We start from the raw sequence: 15,667 nt of genomic DNA on the forward strand, positions 1-15,667 counted from the left end.
TTTGGGTGGTAGCCCCCTTCATATTAATATTCCAGCTACATTAGCCTGTAATGAATGCCTTCTTTCCCTATCATTTGCACTCACACACAGTACACTGACACCCATCTGCCTGCACATATGATACCATCAGAGATGTCAGGAAGGAAGGTGGACTTGATGGGTCTCCACTCACACGAGATGTATATTAACAGACCAACCACATCTCCAATGGCAGCCTTTTTATTCCATTTCCCCTAATCTGTGATGTTCTGCTCCTTTCTCACAGTACGGTGGGCCCTCTTTTACACTTGAGCCCAGAATACAGCTTTATCTTGGAGGACGACCGAGGTCTATGTGGTTATGCCTTGGGAGTGATGGACGTCAAGTCTTTCATCAAGAACTGTGAAGCCACGTGGTTCCCTGCTATGAGAGAAAAATATCCACAAGCAAGCTACACCGAGGTGAGTGCCCATTTTGACAGAAACAGGCTTGTGACCACCAAAGGAGAAGGTAAATATTTCCTGAAGTGCAAACACTAGCGCAAGGCCAGGCATACAAACAAATGTTTGAAGAAACCACACCACCTGAAGGAATGTGAATCAAAGTTTAAATGTATCAGTCTGGAGTTTTCCCTGTACATTTGTAGGTTCTCCTCAGATATACTCAGGATGTGTGGGTTGTGCTGACTGACCAGTACATTCCATTCAGCTAATTTCAATTCTGATTATTTTTGTATAGTGCTCTTAACTGAGTGCAGGCACAGAGCGCTGTGACCAAATCTCAGGTAAAATGTAAGTATAAATTTTACAAATTGCTAAATACAGAATTAGTACACGTGATGACATATTTGTTTAAACACACAGAAACCATAGTAATTTGAAACTGATAAACATAAGTGGAGGCCAGCATTATCTGCCCAATAATTAATTGTTGGTCTATGGCCTGTTGAAAACATAGTAGAAGAAAACAAGAACTCCAGTCAGCAGCATCCCTAGAGAAAATAAACCTCTGTAGGGGTCCATGGTCAGTTAGAACAGTCAAAGTCAGACACAGTCACAGTGCTAGAGACCTCGGCCAACTAGCTGCCCGCCCCCTACTGGGCATTCTACAGTAGGGTAAATGGTGGGCCCTCCAATCTGATGATAGAACCTTTCCATGTGTTGATTCCAAGGCTCCCAGTATCTCAGATGAGTTTTCCATGGGTAGAAGAACAACTTGGCAGTAGAGCAACAGGACACCGAGAAGTGAAACAGACATGACAGACACCTTGTCCTAGAATTAGGTTAAATGGGTTCAGTCAATAAATAGATGAAGTTAATGTGGCCAGCCCAAAGCCCTCTGAGTGTTCTGACCTCCTCCATTCATGGTTCCCCACGAAGTAAATTACCATGGTGGTAGAAAGAGGCTCTCTAGAGTTCTGGGGGAGGCACCAGTTCACTGGAACCCCACAGAATGAGTGGAGGCACCCCTCCACTATATCTACTTTAGATTTAAAAGATCGTTTATTGTAAATCCTCATAATAAATTTTGATGTCTTAAGGGGATTTAACTGAACTGGTAACATTTAAAATTTCACTTGTTCTCCAAGAAAGCAAATGGACTTGTGGCTGAATATCAAAGAAGTTGATCATATGAGCAGCAGTGGCACAGTCTTTTTCATGTGGCTGTTTGTGAGCTGTAGACCTGATATATTTTAGAGATAAACCAATGGCGGATGCCAGGGAGACACTGTGGATAGGACTGCTGTTGCACAGCTTCAGGTTAGAATTCTTGGCCTGGTAACCGTCTCTTTGTGGTCTGCATGTTCTGTCATGTCTCTGCATATCTCCACTTATCAAAGAGTGCAAGTGAGTGTGTTGTGCATCCCATCCAGAGTGGGTTCCTGCCCTGCACCCAAAGCTGCTGACACCACCTTGATTAAGTACTTCAAGCACAAGAAAGGTGTTATATACATAAAATGTATTGTTGCTGTTATTTATTACTGATTGATCACTCTGAGCCAGCTTTATGTAAGAGTCTGTGCATCAATGGGTGCTGTTTAACGTTTGACTCCTTCCTTGAACTTGAATACGAGGGCTTGTGTGAGTGTGCCCTAAATCCCATCCTGGGTTGGCTCCTTCCTTCCAGGACAGGCTCAGCATATCCTAATTGATGACTTCTTATGGCTGTTTGTCTGTGTGTCTGCCACGTTCTATCCCAGACTGGTTCTTGCTTTGTATACATACAAATCTCCTGGAATAGGCTGCTGTTGGAATAAGCAGATTGGTAAAATAGACGAATGGATGGTCCACCTCTCCATTACCTGTATCCACATTCTACAGTCTGAGAAGCAACAATGGATGAAAGAATGCAGGGCATTATGTAGAGCAATCAGTCAACCTTGTTTGAGTCTATCCCAACAGCCTCATTGCAAAAGTAACCAATCTGTGCGTGGGATGTTGAGTACACTCGCTCAAGCACATGCAGCCACACTCACTGATGGGAAGTGGCAGATAAATAGGATCATTTGTTTTTAAAAAACGGAGACAGAATGTCAGATTGTGTAAATTCCACATGAAGGCTGACTGTGTGCAGTATTCAAACTTCTAGCTGTGAGGCTTCGGTCTTAACTATTGTACCAGTGGATCTTAGTCTCAGCCCTTCAGGTTTTCACTTTTGTCTTCCTTTCACCAATTGTTAGGCCGCTTCATGCTGTATCTCCCTCTCATGAAGCTTTTTCACCTTTTCCAGCTGCAGAAGGCCACCTACCCGGACTCCCTGCTCTACCACTTCCCATCCCTGGTCCATGTGGAGGTCCTGCCAGATGTCTTGGATTCCAGTGTGGCACGCTGCCTTGCCACCTGTCTCCTGCTGGCTCTCAAAGTGAATGGTGAGTGCTGACCTGCCATACTGTACCTGTGTTTGTCATGTGTCCATCAGTTTCTCGGACTGTGACTGTAAGTTCCATTTTTTTCTCTTCAAGTTCCTCCTGCATGATAAGATAATGACGTTTCTGTATGGTTTCTATCTTAACTGTAAGGGTGTTTGACTGGTAACTAGAGTGATAAGCTGTGGCTTTCTTTAAGACAAAGAGTCAGAGACTTGCTGAAATGTTTGCTATGGTGACAGAAAGTTGTAGAATACCTTGAAGGCGGAGAGGCCACCCATTGTTCTTGGCTCTGCTGAATGCATCAGATTACTTTTGCCCTAAGGCATCACCAGCTAATGTCCCTACAAAATAGATGAGACTAAAGTGAACATCCAATGTTAGGCAGGCTGTCAGTTTTGGCTGTCAGGGGCGTTAAATATTTCAGATTGAAAAATAAACTGTGTTGATTAGTTATTTTTTTATCAGTTGATTTAACTGTGTTGATTGTTATGCTATTTGTTCACTAACTTAGTCTAATTTAAACTATCATTTCAAGAATGGCCACATCCTCATGCTGCATCCATTATATTTTTATATAAATTTAAATTCAAAAAGTATTCAGAATCCTTCACTTTTAACACATTGCAGCCTTATTCTAAAATCATTTACATTCATTTTTTCCCACATCAAGGAAACGCTTGATACCTCAGAATGACAAAGTGAAAACAAGCTTTTAGAAATGTTTGTAAGTTTTAATAAACATAAAATACTGACATCTCACATTAGACCCTTTGCTATGACACTTGGCTCAGGTGCATCCCATCTTATTGATCATTGTTGAGATGTTCCTACACCTGGTTTGGAGTCCACCTGTGTCCATTTCATGATTAAGCAAGGCACACAGCTGTCCGTAGAAGGTGTCACCATTGACAGTGAGTTCCAGAGCACAAACCAAACCGTGAGGTTGAAGGAATTGCCTGCACAGCTGAGAGACAGGGTTGTGTGAAGGAACAGATCTGGCAAGGCTATAAAGAGTTTCTGCCCAACTGAAGGTTTCTAAGAGCACACTGAACTCAGTTCTTAAATGGGAGAAGTTTGTTCTTTCTAGACCTGGCCACAAAACTGAGCAATCAGGCTGAGAATGACCATGGTAAAAGGAGACCAAAAACCCAATGGTCACTCTGACTGAGCTCCACAGGACTTGTGCGGAGGTGGGAGAAACCTTCAGAAGAACGGTCATCGCTGCAACACTCCACTAATATGGGCTTTATGAAAGAGTGGACAGACAGAAGTCTCTGCTTAGTAAAGTACACATGGAAGCCCATTTGGAATTTGCAAAAAAGCACCCAAAGGACTCTCAGACAATAAGAAGCAAGATGGTTGATGAAACCAAGATTCAGTGACACATTTGGAGGAAAGCAGGCACTGCTCATCACCTGTGCAATAGCATTCCAATGGTGTAGCACGGTGATGATGGCATCATGCTATGGGGTTTGTTTTCAGTAGTAGGGACTGGGAGACTAGGCAAAGATGGACAAAGCAAAGTATAGAGAAGTCCTTAATGAAAACCTGCTCCAGAGCACTCTGAGCCACAGACTGGACTGAAGGTTCACCTTCCAACAAGACAAAGATCCTAAGCACAAAGCAAAGACAGCACAGGAGTGGCTTAGGAACAACTCTGGGAATGTCTTTGAGATGTTCATCCAAATCCCTGGCATCTCTGGTGACAACTGAAAATCAGAAAATCCCCAAATCCAGGTGTGTGAAGCTTGATGTGCCAAGCCTAAGAGGAGTCCAGGCTGCCAAAAGGGGCTTCCTCTAAGTGCTGAGAGAAGGGTCTGAACACATATTTCAGTTTATTTTTAACATGTGTAAAATTCAAAAATTCTGTTTTTGCTTTGTCATTCTGGGATATTGAGTGTTGCTTGATGTAGAGAAAAATGAATTTAAATGACTTTAGCACAAGGATGCCACAACACAAAATGTAGAAAAGTGAAAGGGTCTGAATACTTTCTGATGCCACTGTATACTGAAGCATGACCATGTCGAAGGCATTTTGACAAACCGTCAAGTCTTTTACAATATTTTCACAGTCTTTCTGAAGATGTCAATGCGTAACTTGACATAAGTATTCAGACCCTTTGCTATGATACTTGAAATCTGGCTCAGGGGCATCTCATTTTATTGATCATCATTAAGATGTTCCTTCATTTTGTTTAGAGTCCATTCAATTGATATGAATAGAAAAGGTTTCAGTGCTCGTATTGTGTTTTATTAAAAACGTAATACTGGAATTAAATGTACTTGCTCCAGGGTGAAGTCCTACCACTTGCCTAGTGCTGCAAGGTTATACTCCAGCCCCTGCTGCTTTCTTGAGAATGTTATATTATTGTAAAAGCTGGGTATTGAATGACTTGGTGATTGGCACTGCTGTCTCCAATCCCCAGGAGACTGGCCACTGTGCATCTGCGCACTCCCCTTGTTCACGTGGCTCAACTCCGAGTCCCATTGCTCCTTCTGTGGTATAGTGGGTCCGCGGCTTCAAAAAAAAAAAGGCCAGGTTTTAAACCCGTATAGCCGTGTCGTTCTCCATGGGTGCGATTGCACGACTGCAGGGAGTTAATGAGGTAGTTGGAGCGAGTTGCACCTGCACGTGTGGGTGCGATCGTTCTCAATTGTTTCATTGGCTTCCTGCGGCTTGTGATTAAGGAGCTGTGCCCACGGAGGCATGGGGAGATGTGTATATATGGATTGACACCAGGAAAGGGGGGATATAGATGGATTGATGGATCGAGAAAGAAAGCAGGAGGTTAAAGGACATGAATGGTGGTTTTGGAAGTACGATCTGGCCACCTGTAAGGAGGAGACAGCATGAGCTGGGGCGCCGCAAAGGAGCGTTTGTTGGTAGCATTCTAGGGGCTAGTTCACCCCACTGAATGTTCAGTTAGAGTGGGTTGAGCAAGGCAGGTGTCCTCCCGAGGGATCTGAGGAGCGACTGCGTGAGCGCGAAGGATGAAGGGGGAGAGCCGACCTCAGACGGTCTGGCAGTGATGTCCGTAAGGAAGCCAAGACAAAGGTCAGCCGAAAGGAGCTCGTGGCTGTTGGGTCTCCGCCGGCTGCGGGAGCAATGGGTGAGCCGGGGAGAATGAGAGACGGAGGTGGGCTGTGATCGTAATAAGAGAGACTGCATTTTAACCTCGGATTTTGATGGATTTATTTATTGATGTTTTTATCCCCAATGAACACTTTGTTTTATGATTTTATTGAAACCAGATTCACTGCGCTTTTTGTTTGGACACTGTTTTGATTGTTTTGTTTTTAATAAAAGCTCTTGGCATTCTTGCACTATCCCCTGGCTTCATTTGAGAATTGTCCTCACTTGTCAGCTCATCTCGGTGACATTACCGACGGTGTCGGGTTCAGGGATGGAGTGGACCTGCATTGTCACACCTTCCATATGCAGTAAGATGTACATTTTACATTAACCGATGACTTGGTGTGAATAAGTTTACCCAGCTATAGACTGGCCTCCCATCTAATGCTTTTGGGAGCTGGAGGCAATCCCAACATCATCAAAGGCAGGTACCAGCCCCAAATTCACCTAAGCATCTTAACACATGGATGGATGGATTGATGGATTGTTCATCTCATAGTTTCTTTAATGTCTGAAAGCTGGCATCCTAAGACCAGCTGATCACCCATTTAATTTTGTGTGTATGTTCTTCAATGCATGAACTGATGTAGTCCATGTTGATCAATTCTAGGGCATGGGAATTAGTTTGGATGCGAATGCGAATGTGTACTGCAACATTTTGGTGCCAATCAGATAATCCTGAATTTCAATTTTTCCCATTTTCTGATCAGAGATTACAAAGTATTTCATTCCCATTTCTTTTGTTTAGCAGACACTTTTATCCAAAGTGACTTACAACAGAGGTCAACATAACTGAGTGTGGAACGAGCCGCTGTACACAGACAGGTTAAAATCACCACCACACGTTTATTTACAGTCACTGTTTACAAGACAGTGCACACAAACTCCAAGGTCCCCAAAAGTCCAGGCCAACACCACACTATGCCTCTTTCTCTTCAGGCCGCCTCCTTGCCTCCTCCAAGACCTTGTCTCTCGACCTCCCGACTCCAGCCCCCGAATCGAGGGAGGCGGCCCCTTTTATAACCACCCGGAAGTGCTCCAGGTGCCTCCCGACAATCTTCCGCCAGCATTCCCCATCCGGGTGTCCCCGATCCTCTTCCCCCCAGGGCTCCATAGGCACCGGGGCGCCCCCTGGTGGTGACCACGGGCCCCTACAGGGCTGAGCTTCAAAGCTCTCTACCCATGGTCCCCAAAGCCACCAGGGTGGTTGCCCCCTCGTGGTCTGGAGGAGGCGTAAGCCCTCCTCCGGTCCTCTTGGGCGTCCTGGCTGGGTACCACCCCCAGCCACGTGCCACATGAGTAAACGTCAGTCTGGGGGACTGTTTAGAATACTGATCATCAATTTTGAACCAAACACTTACGCACATCTGCTTTGTACCCTTTACTTTCATTTTCTAATTCCACAGCATTCCCAATAGTGGAATTTGAGGTCTCACTCTGTTTCATTTGTATTTAGTACATTATCTTTTTCCAGTTTACTGAATATCTGTTGTTATTTATGCCATTATAAGGAGGCAAACAATAAATGGCAGAACACAGAGCTAGAGTCTGAACGTGTCCCTTCTCCCTTTTGTCTCTGCAGGCTCCCAAGGAGTGTTTTGTGAGATGCTGCCCACTGACCAGCTACACCTGGAGTTTTTCACCAAGCTTGGCTTCTTGGAGATTTTCCGCAGCGATGCGGTTCACCACGAGGACATTGTGTTGGGACGACTCCTCTAGCCTGCTCTGCTCAGCCACCCAACCTTTTATACAGCGTGTCGGGGTGGGGAGTTTTTTCTTATTGTTTTTAAACCCTTTTTTAAACCTCACAGGTTAACCCCCTGAGCACTTCAAACAACTTCTTTGAATTTCTGAAACTGAAATGACTGTTGACAATGTCAATGTGGATTGTGAAATGAGTTGTGTGGGTGTGTGTGTGTGTGTATGTGCAGTAACTTCATTCATCGGAGAGCTACAGGAATGTCGACAGCGTGTCACATCTCATGGCTGCAGTGTGCCTCAGAGGGACCCCTCAGTCCTCCAACTTGGACTAGCAAAGTGCAGTTTTTCAAGATTGTGAGGCTTTTAGCAACTCACTTGAAGGAAATGCTTGACTTGTTTCAAACTTGTCAAGTGCCTTCAGGCAGCTGCCATGCCATGCAGAGGGGACTGGGCGGTCTCGTGGCCTGGAACCCCTACAGATTTTATTTTTTTCTTCAGCTTTCTGGAGTTTTTGTTTTGTTTTGTTTTTTCTGTCCACCCTGGCCATCGGACCTTACTCCTTTTCTATGTTAACTAATGTTGTCTTATTTTAATTTCTTATTTTGTCTTTTATTTTTCTTTTCATTATGTAAAGCACTTTGAGCTACTTGTTGTATGAAAATGTGCTATATAAATAAATGTTGTTGTTGTATTTCAAAAAATTGGCAACACACATGTAAAGGCAACGCAACGCTGAGTGACAAATCTACCTTTATGTTTTTATAAGGTGATAGTGTGTGTGCGTTTGTTTAACATAATTAATCAATAAAATCAATTTATATATTACTTTTTTTAATATAAGTTTTTAAAATAAAATTCCAACTGGCCTTTCACATCATCTCATGTGGGGACTGGGGCATTTCGCACATTCACACACTTTTGCACTTTGGCCCTCCGATCAAAGTCTGCATTCATTTAAATTTTGATAAACTGAGATCATTGATTATTGATAGTAAGGTCTAACTGCATTGATGCAGAAATTTGCACATACTGGCAGCAATCAGATTTGTAGAAACTGCAGAAAGTGTTATTATCACGCTTTTTTATCATTTCTTAAGCTAAAATTACAGCATGCATGCCGTTTCTGTGGTTATCACTCATTGCCTTTTCTTCTTGGCTTCTCTTGGTCTGCTCGGCTGGTCATCTAAGCAAATGCTGCATAAATAGAATATAAAGTTGTATTGATACTTTATTGGTTCTGTTGGGTATCTCATTAGCCTACACATAATAACAGCTCAAAAATACACAATACACTAAATCAGCGGGTGCCCAAATTCAGGCTACAGGCCTTCATTCCAACCAGTTTCACTAATCAGTGGGTTACTTCGATGTCTCCACATTCAAATTGTTTAGTGGGCCTTTTTTTCTTTTCTTATTCTGCATTTCGAGAAATGCTGTGTAGTACAGATGTTCTCAATCTTTCTGGTGTCATTACCCAATTTTTTCCATGCGACTCACCAAAGAGAGGGGAAGTCCACCCTGATAAATCTAGCATTTGGGTTATTTGGGGGTGGGGGGAATCCTCCATGGTAAATCTAGCACAGTCTTCAAAGTGTGTGTGTGTGTGTCGGAGGGGGGCTCTTCCTTAGCAAACCTAGTGTGATCGTCAGAGTGGGAGGTCCTCCTTGGTGAATCAAGTGTGACTCACCGCAACCCAATACCATTATAAACAATAGCAACACTGGGCACTCTAATATGGTGTTTCCATTTACTAGAAATTCAGAAATGTGCTTTCTTTGTCATTGTTTTAAACACTTGACTTTCTTTCACCATTTTCATTCCAGTTTACCTTTTTTGGTGGAGTTTGCTCCTTAAATTGCATCCAAATACTGACAATCAGTGTTGAGCAGTGCAGGCACAGTTACAAATGACGCTGGATGTTAAAGCTGAACCACTACCTCAATGTTACATACATGTGTGCTAATTTGTAATAAATGGCTTAACTCAGTGGTCGTTAAGTTCAGTCCTGTAGACCACTTTAACTCCAGTTGTTCATCCCAACCACTTTCTGCTTTTAACAGGTCCCATGCCTTTGTTAAACAAGCTGCTTCCCAGTTTCTCCCTTTTTGTGTCAATTCAGAAATTACAAAATGGGTTTGCTTCATTTTTTGGGGAATGTAGCAACCATTTGTGTGTGTGTCGCATTAATTATGATTCTTTTTTTTGCTTTTTAAGTTTTTTCTCTTCTTACTCGAACCTGAAGTGGAAATTGGCTTAACGTTACAGAAAGGTTCGACCATCAATAAGTCCAACACAGACTTTTTCGGTGTTGGCATTTTAGTTACTCCAGGCAGCAGGACAATGAAGAGAACAAAAATTCTTATTTCATTGCATATCTCAGTGACAGGTCAGTTCTTTTCTAATTTTCTTGAACTAATTACATCACAGTTAATTGACATGTTCTGTCAACATTGATGTCTTCGGCATTGGTAATAATGTTAAGCCAGTGCATTAGGCGTTTTGTCTATAAAAAGGTGCGCTGTATGACATAAGTGGCAATGGCAGCGTTACAAAGAAGCCAACCATCTCACTTGGTGTGACCCTTAAGTCTGCATTCCACACTATTATTTGACAAAATTAAAGGAATCGTGGGGCTGGGATTGATTGTAACTTTAGTTTAACATTTCAGCATCACATATTAATTGTATATTAATTAAATGAAAGTACTTTCATTTATAAATGCAAAATCATTCCGTGATGGTGCCATTTTTTGCAACATGTGCGCAGTCAGTTGTGCAGACTACTTCTTCTTTTGGCTGCTCCCATTCAGGGTTGCCACAGTGGATCATCCAAAATTGTTGTCCACAGACTACATTGGAAAAATCAGTAATCACTGAGAATTGCCTTTTGATCTTGGCCTGCTCACCCTGACCATAAGGAGTACACCTGAGTATTATCTTATTTATTCCCAGGCCCTGAAGTATTTTTTTTAGTGTATCTGCTGGTAAGTAAGGCAGAATCAAGCACGGGTCAAACGTGTGCTGAAAGAAATCTCTCAGTCCAAAAGTTCATTTTGCATGGCTTGGGTCTAAGTCCTTTTGATCAATTGCCCTGTCTTCTTCAGGAATGGACAATAAGAATCCTCGGCTATTACTCACCCATTTGGTAAGGTGGAGCCCTCCCTTGAAACACAGGGCTTAAAGATCTTTGGCCAATTTTATGGCTTGTCTTTCTGTATCAACTGACTTTAAACAGTTATCAACTTAGAAATTGTGCAGCACAGTGTTAACTGCTTCTTCAGAAGCTGTGCTTCTGGCATCCTCTGCTGTTCTTCGTAAAGCATAAGATGCACAAATGGGTAAAGAAGTAGCACCAAAAAGATGTATTGTCATTTTGTATTCCTCTAGTACATCATTTAGATTACTTTCTGGCCACCACAACAGGGAACAAAGAATATCAGTGTTTTCATCTGGAACTTTCACTTGATAAAACATTGATTTGATATCTGCCATTAGAGTGATTGGCTGCTCTCAGAATCTTGTAACAACTCCAATGAGTGTATTAGTTAAGTCAGGTCAGCAACTGTTCATTTAGTGAGAAGTCTTGGTAAGTGGCTGTACCGTCAAAAACCACTCTAATTTTATTTTTATTTGGATGATATACTCCGTGATGAGGGATGTACCACAAGTCAAGTCAAGCTGGGGAGCATGCACTGGTACAACACATTGCTGCACCCACTACACAACGAAAAAACTCGGGATCCTGGTTTGCAACCCCCCAGGCAGACACGCGGTCCAATCCCACCCTCCAGAAATTACCCTCTATCTGCCGCAGCCAGGTGTTACGTGGGCGACCCCTTGGTCTGGTCCCGCCACTCGGGTCCCCAACAATGAGGATCCTACAAGCTGGATCACCCTTGGGGAAACGCGCCACATGGCCATAGTGCCGCAACTGATTCTCCCTCACAATGCAGGTAATGTGCCTCATTCGGGACTCCATGAGCAACTGCTTATTTGACACAAAGTCAAACCAATGGTAACCAAGGGCTTTCCGGAGAGACACAGTACCGAAGGAGTCCAGTTTTCTTCTCAGGTCACTGGATAGCGTCCATGTCTCGCAACCATATAGCAAGACAGGAAGCACCAGGACTCTAAAGACTTGGACCTTCGTCCTTTTGCATAGATATCGGGAGTGCCACACACCCCTTTCCAGCGACCTCATGACCCCCCCATGCTCTCCCAATCCGTCTACTGACTGCATAGGAAGAGTCACCAGAGACATGAGTGTCACAGCCATGGTAAGTAACCTGCAGTCACTGCGGCCCTCCAGGACCCTGATTGATGACCCCTGTTCTAGGACATCCACATTAATACTTTTATGACCCTACTAGCATTCTGTCATGCATCATTGCCATCAACACTTCACCCAGCACACCTACTTTAGTTTTCAATCTCTTTTAGAATCATCTTCATAACCTAAACTCACAATATTTACAAATTTTGGAAATCACACATCCTAGAACACAAGGTTTAACCTGAGTTAAACAAAGCAACCACAATGATCTTCTGAAATCATCAATAAAACAGACTTATTGAGGATAAGCACTGTTGGTTATTTACTGTAAAACTGTCTTACCAAAAGAATTATCTCACGGATTTTTAGCACTTTATTGTATATGAAGTAAAATATAATTAGGATACTTAAGGATAACAAAGGGAGGTGCAGTTGCTAGTGCTGCTGCTCACTGCTATAGAATATTGGCTAGAAATCTCAGCCTGGACATTGTCTGGGTGCTGTTTTCAAAGCCCCCAGTCCCCTATTTCATGGACATTCCCATATCTCAAAAACCCTGTTAGGTTAATGAGTGACTCTAGTTTGGCTCAGTGTTACTGACTTTTTCACATGGACAAATATTAGTTCCTGTGTGTTGTGAATTACAAGTTTCATGAGCACATAAAACTTTTAACTAACGACAGAAGACCATTCAGTCTATCAAGCCCATTTGTTTAGGTAATAGCTAAGCTCTCCCAGTATCTCCTGCCAGATTCTTCCCAAAGGTTGTCAAGGTTTCTGCTTCAACTCCATGTCTCGGTAGTTTGTTCCAGATTCCCATAACTCTCTGAGTAAAGAAGTGCTTCCTGGCTTCAGTCCTAAATGCACTTTCCTTTAATTTCCACTGGCATCCTCGAGTATGTGATTCAGCAATAAATTGGGAGAATTCTGTTGGATCTACATTATCAATGCCATTGAGAATATGTAAATGTCTACAAGTAATATATGGGGGCATTTTTTCCTAATACAGTTTTTAAGGAGTTGACAAATGCAAAGAGTGATACACATGTTTAGAATGGATTAGATAAACTTTATTTTACTTCAGACCAATCCTTTTCGGGCAGACCTCCAGTCCCACACCCATTCTAGCCCAGGCTTTCTGTGAATTCTGCCTTCCTATCCCTTCCATTCGAGGATCTATCAGCCTGTTAATGGCCCTTTCATTTCAGCCCACCTTTATTCCCCCATGCTAGCTAACCAGTACGTTTCTGAGATTTAATCATTATTAGTTTTAACCTGTAGTAAATGCAACTTGTTTATAAAGTGTATATACTGTATTTTTTCTTAATGCATATTTTAATCATCATAATATGATTTCATAATCATACTACACCATCCTCAAAACAGCTGACCTACACTTGGTGTGCTGGCTGTTGGCATATCCAGATCCAGATCCAGTGTGTTCTCACTTTATTGTTGTATGGTTCTCAGTGCCAGGGAGTGATAAAACATCTTTATAACTTTAAGATAATACTATTTTGGTGCAGTAGATGAATTAGTTTATAATTAGGAGCTTGCCTGTGCTAGAAATCTCTATGAACAAAAAAGTTTCTTAGTGTGTTTCTCTTTGCAAAGCCCAAAAATACTTCCTCACAGACTCATGCAGCACAATAATGAAAACAAAAGTTAAGAAGGTACAAGGGACGTTCAAAAAGTTTCCACACTTTTTATAACTCTTGTAGCAGCATGGCTGCTTGGTGCCACTGTTGCTTACCTTTTCCCAATAGACAGATGCAGGACACGGGATAAAAACACCAAGAAGTTGTTTAGTTTTCTTCTTCTACAGTGCCCCAAAGCACCTCCACCACAATAAACAAGCAACAACTACAATAACAGTAGTAAAGCACACAAATCTCTCCTCTACTCCTCCCAGCAAGCTCTGTCCTACTCCCTCCCAACTCCAGCTCGCTTGCTGGGTTCCCATCAGTCCATTAAATAGTCTTTGACCCGGACGTGCTTCTGTCCTTCCAATCATGTGACTGGCTGGCACTTTTGGGTCTAATAAAGAACAGGGATTTTCTTCAGCCCGGAAGTACTTTGGAGCTTCCGTCTTCGTGACTACCTCGTACTTCCGGGCTATAAGGAAAGAATACATCCCCAGGTCCTTTGACAGCTCCTCCTGGCAGAATCCACGACACCCAGCAGGGCTGTGTGTCCAAACTCCATGTCCCATAGCGCCCCACGGGAATCTGGGGCACCAACGCACTCCAGGGGAGCTGCCATCCAGTGTTTTGGGGGAAGCAGTGTTGGCAAGTAGCTGCCTTCCACCATCCTTCTAGTCCAGGGGCGTCCCAGCCGTACATCACACTCTGTTTATCAAGAATTTCAAAAACAAATTGCATCACTTTTCTACATAGTTACCTTCGTTTACGATGCAATTTTCCCAGCGTCATACCAACTTTTTAATGCTCAATTACTAGTCCTCCCGCCTTCACTGTTTCCAACGAAAATATAAAACAGTGGAAACTTTTTGAACATCCCTCGTATAACAAAAAGAAAGGCAAGCAATGTAACATAATGGTAATAATAGGTAGAAATAAAAACATAGGAATATTTTTTCATAAGCAGGTTATATGTACAATATGAGTGTAAATCCTATTAAGCACAGACTACGGCAGTGGTTCTCAAACTGTGGGGCGGGCCCCCCTAGGGGGGCGCAAAGTAACAAAAAGGGGGACGTGAAGATGTGAAAAAAAGTGATGAGGAAGTGAATCTGTCTTCGGCAGTGAAACTGAAATGGTCATTGAAACCGACGGTGATTCTGGAAATCCAAAAGTGAGGATCGGATCACTTGCACATGTGTAGTGTACTGTTTAAATTATTATTCTTATTATTATAAGAGCCTTTTGCTTATCTAAGTTATATCAAATGTTTCCCTCTATATTAGAGCGTAGTCTGTGAGAAGTTCTTCAAACTCCCACAAGCTGAACTGAATTGCTATATTCTAACTATTTCTGGCCACTCTGGTTGCAGATTAGTCTCAGTTAGCGACCTGCCTTGCCGTAGGTAAGGCATGGAAGGCACGCGGTTTCAAACCGACCCTTAACGTGCTCAGTTGTACGTGCAGAGCCGTACGTTTAGAACGTACAGAATGTGAAGTAAAACAGAGAAATAACTCATCCTGAAGTATAGAAACAGTTTAAGTTTAACAAGAAGAAACATTTTTCCTTTTTTTGCCTTTTATTCTACATGTGTAACAACTTATCTCTATTCTTGTGTAGATTGTTCGCTTGAATTTTCACTAAACATTTTAAAATGAAACTGCCTTACCATGCAGCAGCTACAATTATTATTTGTATCATTATTATACTTTCTACACTTCTGACTTTGTACCTTTAGAGTTTTGCATGTTTTAAAGTACAAAGATGAGATTTAATAAAATGACATTTTTCAAGCCAAAAAATGAAACACTTTTTATGTGTTTTTTTTTGAGAAAAAATGTAATGCTAAGGAGGTTAAATAGCATTCAACTGAGAAGCTGGGCTACTAACTTAACATTATAATCAATATGAAGACTAATCTGCTTAGTGTTCACCTTCCTCACAAGTTCAAATACAGGCTTTGTAGCTGCAGTGCCTGTTTTAGGTCCATTATAGCTGCACTATTGGTGCCTAGTTTTAGCACACCAAGCTTCATGGGTCTTTGTCTAAGAGTGGTTCTTCCACTCTTCCTCA

The 15,667-nt window shown here is 42.4% G+C and overlaps 1 protein-coding gene across 2 annotated transcripts in view; it reads left to right on the plus strand.

The window, feature by feature from the left end:
- The window catches only part of si:dkey-183c6.8 (protein O-GlcNAcase), a 57,595-nt gene extending 49,348 nt beyond the window's left edge, over window positions 1-8,247 (plus strand). Inside the window, exons 14-16 of one of the 2 annotated variants that reach the window (XM_028802853.2) lie at window positions 266-440; window positions 2,710-2,848; window positions 7,564-8,247. In XM_028802853.2, coding sequence (XP_028658686.2) covers window positions 266-440; window positions 2,710-2,848; window positions 7,564-7,700 — 451 coding nt within the window. In that variant the 3' untranslated portion in view covers window positions 7,701-8,247. The remainder of the gene's footprint in view (window positions 1-265; window positions 441-2,709; window positions 2,849-7,563) is intronic. The other variant, XM_051928231.1, reaches the window with a different exon arrangement.
- Window positions 8,248-15,667: the final 7,420 nt, after the last annotated feature.

Source organism: Erpetoichthys calabaricus, chromosome 5, assembly GCF_900747795.2.
Source record: "Erpetoichthys calabaricus chromosome 5, fErpCal1.3, whole genome shotgun sequence".
Lineage (NCBI taxonomy): Eukaryota > Metazoa > Chordata > Cladistia > Polypteriformes > Polypteridae > Erpetoichthys > Erpetoichthys calabaricus.